This window comes from Apodemus sylvaticus, chromosome 10 (genome assembly GCF_947179515.1).
Source record: "Apodemus sylvaticus chromosome 10, mApoSyl1.1, whole genome shotgun sequence".
In the NCBI taxonomy this organism is placed as follows: Eukaryota; Metazoa; Chordata; class Mammalia; order Rodentia; family Muridae; genus Apodemus; species Apodemus sylvaticus.
The window spans coordinates 82,726,908-82,740,639 of record NC_067481.1 but is presented as its reverse complement, the minus strand read 5'-3'; the positions used below and the strand labels follow the sequence as shown (position 1 = coordinate 82,740,639).

The window sequence follows — 13,732 nt, the reverse complement described above, 5'->3', positions numbered from 1 at the left end:
AATTACAATATGTCTTTATTATACAAAAGCCTTTCACCTGAGAATATCCAATGATGAGCAAGAGTGACCCAAATTATGGTTCAATAGAGGGAAGCATGCTTTGTGAATGTTCTGTGCATGAGTAATATATGCTATCCATCCCTATCTACTAGAGACTATTAAAACCAGTTGAATTTGTAGGGATCAAAAAACTGCAATTGAGAAAAATTAGATTTTATTTTTGGAGATGTCATATATGAAAAAGTACATTATTTCTTCATGATGACTTCTTTTCTGACATGAAACAAAATATTTTATAGTTCAAATCATCTGTGTTAGAGGGGACTGACTTGAGGTAATTTAGCACTAAATTAATCCCTTATGTTTTTACTTCTTTTATCATTTCTTAAGCAGAATGTAGGATCGTATGATACGTGATTATGTTTCATATGTAGGGGTGATTCACAAGCAGATTGATGTACCCCATGTGCAGCACTTCCTACTTGTAAGAAGAGGATTCTGTTAATTTCCCTAAGCCTTTGACACCTTGTTGGGTCTAGGATACCTCCCTTATGATGAAATTGTGTGAGGATGAAATGCTTCAGTAGACTTCAAAATGCTTAGATTGATTGCTACTTCACACATCACACTATCACTGTAGCTTCGTGCTCATGCAAGTACAGCTTTTGCATGAGTGGTTCTTCTATATGTTTGTTTCTGTTTTGAACACTCATGTGTGTTTCCTCTTACAGATGGCTACACAACTGATGACATTGAATTTTACTGGCGTGGTGATGACAATGCAGTCACAGGAGTGACGAAGATTGAGCTTCCTCAGTTCTCTATCGTAGATTATAAACTCATCACCAAGAAAGTTGTTTTCTCTACAGGTTTGTATCAGGAGGATGATTTACTCAAAAAGGACTTTATCCCATTTTTTTTATCAGATGGAAACCTTGATATGGATTTTGGGGGTGAGAGCAGCAGCTCTGTGTCCTAGAAATTAGCAGAAGAGAAGCTATGCTACAACTCCTATTTCTCAAAAGGCACCTTGTGCCATTCAGAAACACACAAGTGTTTTCTGGAAGGCAGTCTCAAGCAGAGCCCAACCTTCTTCTTCTCTGTTCATGTGCCAGAGGAAAGATGGATTTTAGAGATGGAGTGTAGAAAAAGCGAGGGAGGAAAAACTGACTCAGACTTAGGTGTCTCAATTTTTTTAAAAAATCACAGTTTAAAAAAGCATTATAGTTTGCCAAGAGCAGTTCATTAGGCACCTGGAGCTGAAGCATGACATCCTCAAAGGAAGCAGCCTAGAAAGCCATGTTTTCCTTAGAACAGGAGAATTTCATTAGCTCCAGCTTTTCTTTGTGCTGACATCTTCCAACCACTGTGATGACATGGACCCCCTTACCTCCAGATCTCAGGCATCTGTGCTGTTGTGGGTGGCTGCATGAGTTTCTCTAAGGATGATGTGGGAAGGCGTTCACTTGCTAGAGACTGCTTCAGTGGAAGTAATAGGCTTGCTGGAATATTCCTCTTGCTGTTTTTCTTGTTGAAATATATCCAACAAGAACATAAATAACTAACTCCATCACTGTAGATTCGGAGAATCGCCTTTCTGCCAAGGATTCTGATACTTGGAGAGCTGTAAACCACTTTCAGCAAAAGCTGTGTTGTGACTTAGTAAAAATACAAAGTTAGCTCTAGCTTAAGAGGGGTGGAAAATAGCCCAGAGGCTTTCTGTAAGCCTGGGGTTTTTAAATCCCTATAACTCAGTGGAAAGGATATCCTTCTGAAAATATTCACATTGTGTATATACTAAGACATCTAATGATTTAACCCAAGAAAACTAAACAATGCTTTCTTATAAACAGCAATAATATTATCTTTCCTGCTTTTTACAGTGTGAACCTTTCACACTCCAAGATAGTATACTTATATATGTCTTCTTGGTAATGTTAGCTCCCCAGAACTACGTAGTCAAAGAACTCATATTTAAGAAACTTGGAGGAGCGGGATTGTCTTGTTGGTTCAACTTTTTTCGGTAGCTTAGCACATGCTAAGAGCTGTGTCTTTGGCATGATCCTCATCCTTTAGTTTATATCTCATGAATCTTACTTAAAGGTGGTAATTCTCTAAATTTTCTTGGCTACTTTAGACTATAATACAAGCAATTTAGTTGCTAAGGAAAGAAATGGCTGTACACAGTGAAAGACACCTGGGTTCTGATCGCAGGCTGAAAATGCATCCTGTGGTTTCTGAGGGTGTTTGTTACTGACACAAGGGCCTTCAGCTTTATTCTTATATTAAAAGATGAAAAATTATAGGGCAAATGTACTAAGAAAGAGTTGAAATAGGGAAACCAAGTGACTGTACAAATTGTGTTTTTTCCTAGTAGTTGCATAGAATTAATATCTTTGGTCTAAAACATGAGGCTGATCCAGAAGAGGAAGGGTTCTTTAGTCACTGGTAAGCACAGGATGGATTCCACACTTGAGAGTTCTGCTGCTCATTAAAGCATCTGGGATCGCAGACTAGAGTTAGAATGAAAATGCCCTTCACCCATAGCGAAAATTGCATTTAAGAAAGAAGTACAAAGTTCTTATGGGCTTTTAATGGAAAGTACCTTATAAATATTGATAATGATGATGTTCTCAAATTGCCTTTCTAGGTTCTTATCCCAGATTGTCTCTAAGCTTTAAGCTGAAAAGAAACATTGGCTACTTCATCCTGCAGACATACATGCCGTCCATTCTGATTACCATCCTCTCTTGGGTCTCCTTTTGGATTAACTATGATGCTTCTGCTGCACGGGTTGCATTAGGTAGGCCATCTGCAAGCTGGGGAATCCTCTCTCCTCTTTCCTTTCTCCCCTCTCCCTCTCTTCCTCTCTGCCCCCTCCTCCCAAGTGGTGTGTGTGTGTGTGTGTGTGTGTGTGTCCAGAATTTTGTGATGTATTAAGTCTGGAATTTCCCTATTACAAGAGTTCAGCTATTAGACTTCTGTGATATGATTCAGTGTTAAATCAATTAAATACAAATTAAAGCTCTTCCATGTCAAAATTAGTTAAAGGTAGAGCTGTTGTTAATGAAATTGGTTTCATCAGTTTGATAGTCTTATCAAAGCATATTTTGTGTAATAATGCTTGCGTAATTGCTCAATTTGTCTCCATGCCTCTTCACCCGCAGAATGCTTCCTTTTATCCCCTATCTCAGCACAGAGATGTGCTACATAACAAATATATACATAAACATTTTTCTAGTGGTTTATTCATATTTCAGGACAGCATGTAGAAGGCAAGAGACAAAAGAGTAAGAATGCTGGGACATCCTTTTTAGTCTTAGTTCATCCTCTGCCTAATTTGTTTTTCTGTCAGAGCATCAGATGTGAATAAATCATATTTAGTAAACATTTTATGCAAATTGTATGACCTCTTGCACAGATTTCTCTATTTATATTTCCTACTAATCCATTTTAAAATTGGGAGTTGTTTGGCTTCCTCATAAGGTCCCGATACAGTCATTACACTCATAGAAGGGCCATTCGTTTTTCATTCAAAAACATTTGCATCTAACATGTGCTGACACAGCAAGGTTCTTAAGACGCATTTCTCCTTTTCTGAAAACTACATTCTAGCAGCAAATATAGGTAAAAGTCTTAAGAGCAAGGAAATGGAAGCCTCCTCAACTTCAATCAACAAACCAGATAATGGAAATGTGGTCCATATACATGATGGGATTTTATTCAATTGCAAAAAAGAGGAAAATAGAGGAAAAGTAGACTAATTTGAAAATTATATTAAGTGAAGTTCTCAGAAAGAAAAGTTGCGACATTTTTTAATCTTATGGGGACCCTAACTTTGGATGTTTATATGCATATGTGCATGTATGTGTGTGGATGAAACTGGAAAGGCAATCATGAGTGGACAAAAAAAGGTGTTGTGGAAAGAGAGGGAGGCACCAGACTTCATGTGAAAGCAAAAAGGTGGGCGCTAGGGTGGATGGCAAAAGTGGGACACATGGAGAGAGTAGAAGATGGGCCATGAGGAATAAGAACCTTGTTTGAAAATAAGGTAAAATATTATAATAAAACCTAAAAATTTTGCATGCTAATTTTAAAAAGACAAAACCTTTTTAAGAGAGAGACTGTGAAAAGAGACCAAAGGTTATGACATAAGATGAGCCTGCAGAGAGAAACAAGGCAAGCATTTTGTAGTTCTGCCTGGGTGTGTCACCACGTTGAAGGCTGACCTCACACAGAAGCTGTCACAGGAGAAAAGACTTCAAGAAAATCAAGATCTAGGTGGTGACTGTCCAAACTCCTCAAAAAGCTACTGGGCTAGGGGAAAAAATGGGCATGTCAATGGGACCGACCCCACAGAGGACAGTTTTGAGAAAAGTCATAGGGAGTGATGATAGGAGCTGGGAAACTAAAGACTCCACAAGGATTCAGGGGTGTTGTAGAAAGCTTTGCTTTTATTCCAAGCAAGATAGAGACACAAGCAGGAAAGTGATAGGGACTTAGTTTCAGTTCTCTGGGGTAGTATTAGAGGATGTTACTTTAGACTGAAATGAACTAGGATGGGAGGCAGGAGCAGTGAACTCAAGGAATGAGTCAAGTCTCTGTCATGTGTGTTCGGAGACGAACAAAAACTACCTGTGTAGACAAAGCACACACATACTTTCTGTTTAGTTAGCTTGGTGAAGCTCTCCCCTCAGCACTGAAAGACTCATTGGAGAAAGGTCCATATGTATTCATATCTCAATGCTGGCTTATGCAGGGCTTATTGTTCATAAAATGCTAACAAGGAAATGGAAACAATATACTGTGATTTCATAAAGTAAAGCAGATCTCTATTGTGTGTCTATTTCTCAAACAAGCAATTTATTGATGCTTTAAAAGAAATGTTTAAAATATCTTTGCATTTGAACCACTTATTACTAGGTATACAATTACCTTCAAATGGCATTCAGATTAATTATTAAAGTCAGGTTTAGTAAGTGTATACTAAAGTAATACCTGTTGTAGAAATGACAGGGAGTAAAATGAAATTGAAAGGGTTTCAAAATGACTCATACAGAAGAATATCTGAGGTCTGTAAGGAAACACTTTAACTAAAGTCAATTGACGTCCAGACTCATGTTTGGGTAGCTACACATTCACGAGCTCTATGTGAGTTCTGATAAAAAAACAAAATAGAAATCATTAATGAGACAGGATTAAAAAAGAAAATTACACTGGAGAAGTCTTTGGAAAATGAAGTTCAAGTTTTGAGATGTGATTGTGAGTTGTTCAGGAGAACTGAGGAGACCTCAGTACAGATGGCGTCAGTACAGCTTCCCATCTGTGTGATGTGGCCTCTGCCTGTACTTTGTTTGCTCATTACAACAAAGTTGGGACCGCAGCATACCACGTGCTCTGAACTCCCATTATTTTTTCCTTCCAATGTCAGCTCTGAGACTAACTGCTCTCTACTCTTAGAGATACCTACTAACTAGACAAGCAATTATAGCCTCATCTAAGGCCACATTTCCAATAAGGACCACTGGAACTGATTTGTGTCTCATGTCTGTGTTATGCATTCAGCTGCCCAATTCACAATCATAAGTACTCTAGTTTCTGTTTCATTAACACTCTACCTCTGTCTTTCAAATGTTTGTACTAGTTGGTATATGTTATCTGCATAATGGATTCATAGATCTGTGAATACTCTTTTAATTTACCTTTCCATTATTTATATGGATTTTCATGGAAACATTTAACCTAGTATTCTTCATTTCTGCCTTATATTGCATTCCTTCTTTCCCATGCTGCTATCAGAGTGATTTCTTAAATTCAGTATATCCATTTTTATGCTTACCTGTCTCCTTGTAGCCAGGTTTGGGTGTTATCTTTAATTAAGCAGGCTTTTATTTGACCTTCATTCTTCAAATATTTATTTGAAGATCTTGAATCTTATTAAAGAGCTGTGAATTCTCTGTAATCCAACCTTTACACAAAGTTTTCCTACCCTTGACATCCTGGGGTTTGCTGTAACCTTTTGTCTCTAGTCTCTGGTTGATTAGGCAACACCCACTCATTTTTCAGAAAGCACCTTCAAAAAAATCTATATTCCTGACACTGACATATCAGGAATATGAACTAGGATCCTCTCTATGCTAATTTTCTCCAAATATTTTTTTGGGTTTTTTTGTTTCTTTTCTTTTATTTTCTAAATTCTTTATTTACATTCCAAATGCTTTCCCCTTTCCCAGTTCCTCCGACCCCATATATTTAATCCACATTTCCAATTCTCTACTTAATAAATAAATATGAATAGAAAAATACAATTAAAGGATAATTTCTATAACAATTCATGTTCACTGTAAGTTAATTTATACATTTTTCCAGGAAGGGTCCCTAGGCTGATTTATAATAAATCTCTATCAAATAGATACGTATATAAAATAAGCTAGCTTTTCTATCTATCCTGAGAACAGTGAGGAAATAGTAATGTGATTACATTTTTTTTCTTTTCTTTTTTTTTTCAGGAATTACAACTGTCCTAACTATGACCACGATCAACACCCACCTCCGGGAGACTCTCCCTAAAATCCCCTATGTAAAAGCCATTGACATGTACCTGATGGGGTGCTTCGTCTTTGTCTTTATGGCCCTTCTGGAATATGCTTTGGTCAACTACATCTTCTTTGGGAGAGGACCCCAGCGCCAAAAGAAAGCAGCGGAGAAAGCTGCCAGTGCCAACAATGAGAAGATGCGCCTGGATGTCAACAAGGTACACCTACAGAGAAATGGGTTCTGTTGCTTAAACTCAGAGGAATCCTGTGGAACGTGATGGAGTAGCTAAGACACAGGAAAACAGGGCATAAGAAACGAAACTGTAATTTTATTCCAAAATTCCGTAAGTGATAAGTGAGAGGCAAAATAGTCTCCCCAAACATATCACCAAGCTCTTGGATACCCATTTTTTAATACAAAGGATGCTCAAACTTCTACATAAGTTGTTTTCCTATGTATGAGAATCACCTAATTAATTTACTCTTCTCTTCATTTAAATTTATTTAAAAAGAACATTTCATTTTATCTTACTCAACAGTGCTTGCTGGTACCTCACCTTAAATATAAAATAAAATTGCATTATTCAACTGTCGCTTATACTAAATGAAGGCCCTGAACCTTAGATCTACATTCTCTTTGGTTTAAAATAAAAATAAACAAATTTAGAAAGATGTTAATTTACCTACTACCAACAACCTGAGTTTTTTTCCCTTCTGAGTAATCAGAAAGATGAGAAGTAGGGAAAGTAGAGTAATTCTCTCAGGTGATGCATGTTTGCTTAAAGCCTCCTTCATGTTCTTATGCCAGAGCTCTTCCCTGCATAAGGGCCACACACACTCCCACCCACCCCCGTCTTCATTGAGTGAAACAGGATCAAGACATCCTATATAAGTTTGTTTACACAGTGGGTTATTTGTTTTTGTTTTTCTTGAAATCAGTTTTTCATCTTGGTGGGATGTCCAGAAGACAATTTTTTAAAGACTGAATCCTGGGTCCCTCGTAAGCCTGGACATAATATATTTTATAGGTTCATTAGGTTATTCTTATTTGGAACCCATTTTAGGAATAATCACTTTGAGGGATTTGGGCCACAGTCTCAGTGGAGGTGAGCTTTTTGGAATCAAATGTAATCTCACATGGCTTACTATTGTAGAACTTTCTGCCTTAGGCAGAATACTTATGAAGATATTTCTTCATATTCCATGTGTCCTAGTGTTTATGATAAAACATAGAATAGGGAACTCATTAAATAGTTCATACTGATGTCCTGGGGAGAAGAAATGTGCTTAAACGCCCTGAACTTATAAACCCTAACAATAATTAACTAAGACACTGATATGTTGATGTCTTCAACTTCTTTTTAATTCCAAGGATAGAACTCAAGTAATCTCCACCATTGAAATTTACTTGTAGACAACACTATGGAAGCTTCTGAGTAATGATCCCAACTTAACCAAAGATATATTTGTTTATAGACTATTTTTAATTAAAAACATCTTTTTCAGAAAATATTTATAATGATTCATTTTATATGTAATCTATGAATGCCAATAAGCATTTTAGTCTAGGAAATGTCCATTTATTCCCAGGGCTTGGGTATTCTGTAGCTGGAGTATTCTTTTGGCTGCTAGACAGCAATAGTCAGCCTATTGGTATATGTTTCCCAGGTTGACAAATGAGAGTATCTTCATGATTCACCAGATAGAGTATCCTAAGTAAAGAAAACAGAAAGAAGAATAAATAAAAGTGTCTCCTAGGACTCTGAGTTTGAAATGAGTTTAAACAATTGCCTGATGCAAGTCTGACTTAATAAGATAATATCTGATCCCTTTTCACCTCCTCTACCTGATCTTTTTATACTAATTTGCATTTAAATGATAAATTTAAGATTGAGGCTGTGAAGATTTTAAATAAATGGAACCTAAAGAGCCTTACAAAGTTTTAAAGTCAATTGTTTCCAGATGGAAGCAGGGAAAAGCTCATGGGGTAAGTACTTTCTGATAATGAAAAGCCCGTCTTCCTGGCTAAGCATGGGCACAGTGCAGATTATAGCAAAACAAGAAATGCAGAAGAATGATTCCTTCTAGTACTTCATTGGTTTCCAAAACTGGGAATTTTATCCTCTATAGAGGTGACAATGCCTAGAGACATTTTTGCTTGTCAAATTAGGAGATAGTGGTTGCTACTGGTATTTCATATGTGGTGGCCAAGGATGTTAGTAAACTTCCCACAGTGTCCATGACAGCTTGCCCAAAGAGAAAGAATCATCTTGACCAAAGTACCCAACCTTCTTACTTCAAACCTGAGAGACAGAGCTCCGCAAATAATACATTTGATATTTGAGTTGGGTTTCATTACTCTTTGACTACATGGTTTCACTCATTTTTGATTAGCACCCACCCACCCCCCAAAAAAGATATCAAGTGCAATTTGACATCAAATTTTAAACCAATCAGGTTTAATGTTTGGCCCTATGTGACAATAGACAGAGTTAACCTGTCTGGCTTTCAGTATTTCATCTATTAAACAAGGTCAATTCTTTTCTCATAGTGTTATCATGAAAATATGTGAAGATTATTGTGATATTGTGAAAGGAGGATAAGAGAGTCCTCACTACCTAACAGTCATTCATTAAGTATAATATATTAATAAAATTGATATTCTTATGTATGTTAAGCACTATTGCTTTCACAGGCAGATAGGACAACTGCATTCCTATCCTTTGATTTTATATTGTCCAATATCCTCAAAGTACAGTACCTAAAATAGAACATATGTCAGGAATTACTATGACAACAAGGGAATGAATTTTTCAGTGATTATTAGCACTACAATCTACACCAAAACTATTGTAGCAAATTCTGCCAGACATTTTATAGGGCAGAACATTTGACATCATCCTGATTAGATTAAGACAAAAAGGATGCCTATGTAGCGGTTCAGATACTGACTTTCCTTTCACCCAGCACAAAAGGTCAGAGAAGATCCACACTGAGTTCTGATTATGTAATCCTTTCTTTTGTGTCACTACCATGCATAGTGCCACTATTTTTTTTATCAGAAATGTCCATTTTTTTCAACTGTAATTCAAAGGTTATTTTCCCCCCAAGATTGGACCCATAATCAGCTAAGTATTGTTATCTCCCATAACAAAAAAAGAATCAGCTGCTAGGAGAAGGATTAGATTTTTTTTTCCTGCTCTGATGACTTCCTAAAAAGGGAAGGACTCCATCTGATCAGCTGTGGTGATGTTTTAACTGCACTGTTGCAAGGTCAAGGTAGGATGAGATGGGGAAGGTCAAAAGGAGAAGCATACAGTAACTTTCACATTTTCTTTTTTTCTCTTTATTAGCTACTGTTAATTTTGTGAAAATATATTTTAGCTTTTAAAACATGTTGCCATCCTGCACTTTAAGCAAATCAGAAATGAATGATAATAATAAAAAAAGAACATGCAGTCACCACAATTCCATATAAAAGTTAACCAAGGCCCCCAGACCTACTCTGGCATTCTCGGCTGTATGTAGTGTACATTCCACAATGCTGACCAAAACAAAGGAAAATGGTAACTCTCTTTTCCCTTTAGTCCATCTGAGCGATCATCAGTTTACTTAAACACAGCAATCTGCACATGAGAGTCTATAACCGAGTGTTTCTTTTCCCTGCCCTTATGTAACATTCTAAACAGTAGAATACAAAGTTTAAAATCAACTTCAAACCAACATAATCCCTGCTGAAATTTTCCCAAATGTCCTTTGTGGTAATTTAAAACATAGAATAGCTTCCAAAAATGAATAGTGAGAAAAACATGCTACCTCTATCTTTATGTGAGCAAAGCCTGTTTGTTCATGTGAGACAGAGAGATAGGTAGGTAGGTAGATAGATAGATAGATAGATAGATAGATAGATAGATAGATAGATAGACAGAAAGATAGATAGGATAGATAGATAGATAGATAGATAGATAGATAGATAGATAGATAGATAGATAGATAGATAGATAGGATAGATAGATAGATAGATAGATAGATAGATAGATAGATAGGATAGATAGATAGGATAGATAGATAGATGATAGATAATTGGTAGATAGAGAGATAGATAGGTAGATAGGTAGATAGATAGATAGATAGATAGATAGATAGATAGATAGAAAGATAGGATAGATAGATAGATAGATAGATAGATAGATAGATAGATAGATAGGATAGATAGGATAGATAGGATAGATAGATAGATAGATAGATAGATAGATAGGATAGATAGGATAGATAGGATAGATAGATAGGATAGATAGATAGATAGATAGATAGATAGATAGATAGATAGATAGGATAGGTAGATGATAGATGATTGGTAGATAGAGAGATAGGTAGGATAGATAGGATAGATAGGTAGATAGATGGAAAGATAGATGATAGATAGATAGATAGATAGATAGATAGATAGATAGATAGATAGATAGATAGATAGATGATAGATGATTGGTAGATAGATAGAGAGATAGGATAGATAGGATAGATAGATAGATAGATAGATAGATAGATAGATAGATAGATAGATAGATAGATAGTGTGTGTGTGTGTGTGTGCGCGCGCGCGTATTTCTTGATAGAATTTGCTTTTGCAATTTTTCACTCCCTGTTTTCCTAATGACTGAAGTTTTCATTGGTTTCCCAGCTTTAAGCTTTATGTGGCTTCCTGACTTCTTTTTCTGCCATTTACTAAGTATTTGCATATTTGAGAATCTAGTCATTCTTGTCTTTTCAGTCTTGGTTATTGCATACTTGAAATCCCTCCAAAGATCTTTTCATATTGAGAAACTTACAGCCATCAGTTTTCTAAATAAAACTCTTCCCCAAAGTACCCCCATTTGATGCTATTTATTTGCAGTGGGGTGTTGTGACTCTGTATTGTCCTTATGCCTGTGCTGGATCTTTTATAATGCAAAGCTCCTTAGACCTTTTCAATGCTTAGAATTAACTATTCAGATTCTTTTAAAAATCGACTAATCAGCATTCTCCCATTCTTCACTAGTATTGGTCTTTTTCTTTTTGTTTCCCAAAGACCAATAGTTTATATACTCCCAGTCCACCTGAACTACAGGTGCCATCCGTCAACTTAATTAGCACATTTTCTACTTTGTCTTCCAGATTTTTTATAAAGATATTAAATCAAATGGGACCCAGTATCTATCCGTGTGGGACCCTACTGGAAACCTCTCCCCAACTAGACGGACTACCAATTACGATTTCTCTCTGTATACAGTTAGATAGACAGTCTTTAATCCATGTATTTCTATTTCTGTTTGGCAAAATTTGTTTAGCTGTTCCCATTGACCTAATGTCTGGCATCTATGAAGTGAATCCATAGGCACGTGTGCACAGGGATCTTAGTCTAAGAAATTTGCTCTGAAGACCTACTTGAGTCTTTGATATAATACAGCTGCAGTGGACATAAGCCTTAAGAAATTATTGCAGTATTAGAGAGCAAAGCAAGCAAATTGCATTCAGATATACCTGTTGTCTGTGTAAAGAGAGTGCATTATCATGATCTATCTTGGGTTTGCTTGGTTTTGTTGTTGGGTGGTTTGAACAGCTATAGGGAGTTAAATGTTTCATCTTTGTTGTTTAGAATATGGGAATTCAGAACCTTCACGTTCTGCCCAAGATTATTTTATTTGTAACTAAGATTGTTATATTTCCATCAAGTCCTTGCTTTATTGTTATTTATTTTCTAATGAAATATTATTTTGCCAGGCCTTACACTATTATCATGAGAGAAAATGTCAGTAGTTGAAAGTTGAAAGTTGTGAAAACTTGCGGCTAACCAAATCTTACTTGATTTGTTTACTAATACTTAGAGTCAAAGTTTGAATCCTCATGTGCCTGTGACCTTAACTGGCTGACAGTCCATTCTATTACATTCTGAATGAGAGGAAGAGAAGGAACACATTAATACTCAGCCTTCCATATGATCATCCACCATTAATCTATTGACACATTTTGGTTTTGTGTCTTAATGTCTATTTCCTAATGGGGATACATTGATACTGAGTGCTTTTCCACCTTTTGTGTGAGGACTTAATGCCCAGTGGGTTCCTGTATTGTGCCTTTTATCTCGTTCTTCCTTAATTTGATGACTGTGGCTTCAAAAGTCTTGACACTTTATTCTTTTGCCCTTGTGCACAGGAACAGATTTGGGTGACTTATTAGATGTTGCCTTGGTTGATAGTTAATTGCTTTTCTAATTTGTGTAGTTTGTTAAGTATTTACTCAAGAAATGGTAATAGGAACTGGGATCAAGGGCATTAGAGAGTTTGTCAATAAACTTTTGAATCTTAATCTTTTCAAATTTTGCAATCTATCATGTCCGTGCTTTCGGGCTATCATGAGTATATTGTTTCACCATGATTTTTAAACGTCAGTGACTTTTGCTGAAAGTAGACTGGTTTGATCCAGCAAAGCTCTGAGAAAAATCATTTTGAATGAAACATGAGAGAAGTTGGTGTATTTTATAACAATGAAAACTGTTGCATTTTTCTCAAAAAATAAAAAAACAAATCAAATCATTATGATTAATCTGATGACTAGACAAAGCAGCAGGAAAATTTAGACCATCCCCTCACCATGAGAATATTTTGAAGAAATTTTGCCTCTTGTGTGCCAACACAAAAGATGGCTTTAAATGATGGCTATGTTCTTTGACCCAATGATCATGACACTTGTTTTTCAAGATCTTCTGTTACATATACCTCATTACGGAGAATGTTCGACAATATACATGGAAGTATGAAGTTTAATATTTGTCTCTGATTTTGTGTCTTTTGCCAGATTTGTATTTTTTCTCTCCTCTGAGTCTTCATTATAAGTTTGCACTTAGAATTTCCAATATAAATTAACATTCAACAATTTAAACAATGAACTTTTATTAGAGATGTAGTATGCTAAATAATCAAGGTGTTTCTGGCAATGACAAGAGTCAGGAGAAAGGCTATATTTTAGGGTCAGACTGAAATGGACTGGTCTTGTCTTTCCAAAGTGTGTGGCATTGGATATTTTAATGTCTTAAGGTCTATTATGGGCACTGAAGTCATTGTGGAGATGCTAAGATGGTGGAGATAGTAATACTAAGGTCATACATAACCAGACAAAGATCACTCAGTTAAAATTGGTAAGAATATTGGAATGGCGGCA

General features: G+C 36.1%; 1 protein-coding gene across 3 annotated transcripts in view; it reads left to right on the top strand.

The window, feature by feature from the left end:
* Gabrb2 (gamma-aminobutyric acid type A receptor subunit beta2) overlaps positions 1-13,732 on the top strand; it is a 222,476-nt gene that overhangs the window by 183,280 nt on the left and 25,464 nt on the right. For 2 of the 3 annotated variants that reach the window (XM_052195898.1, XM_052195897.1), the window contains exons 6-8: positions 732-869; positions 2,651-2,803; positions 6,510-6,754. In XM_052195898.1, coding sequence (XP_052051858.1) covers positions 732-869; positions 2,651-2,803; positions 6,510-6,754 — 536 coding nt within the window. Of the gene's footprint in view, positions 1-731; positions 870-2,650; positions 2,804-6,509; positions 6,755-11,689; positions 11,804-13,732 lie in introns of all 3 variants that reach the window. The other variant, XM_052195896.1, reaches the window with a different exon arrangement.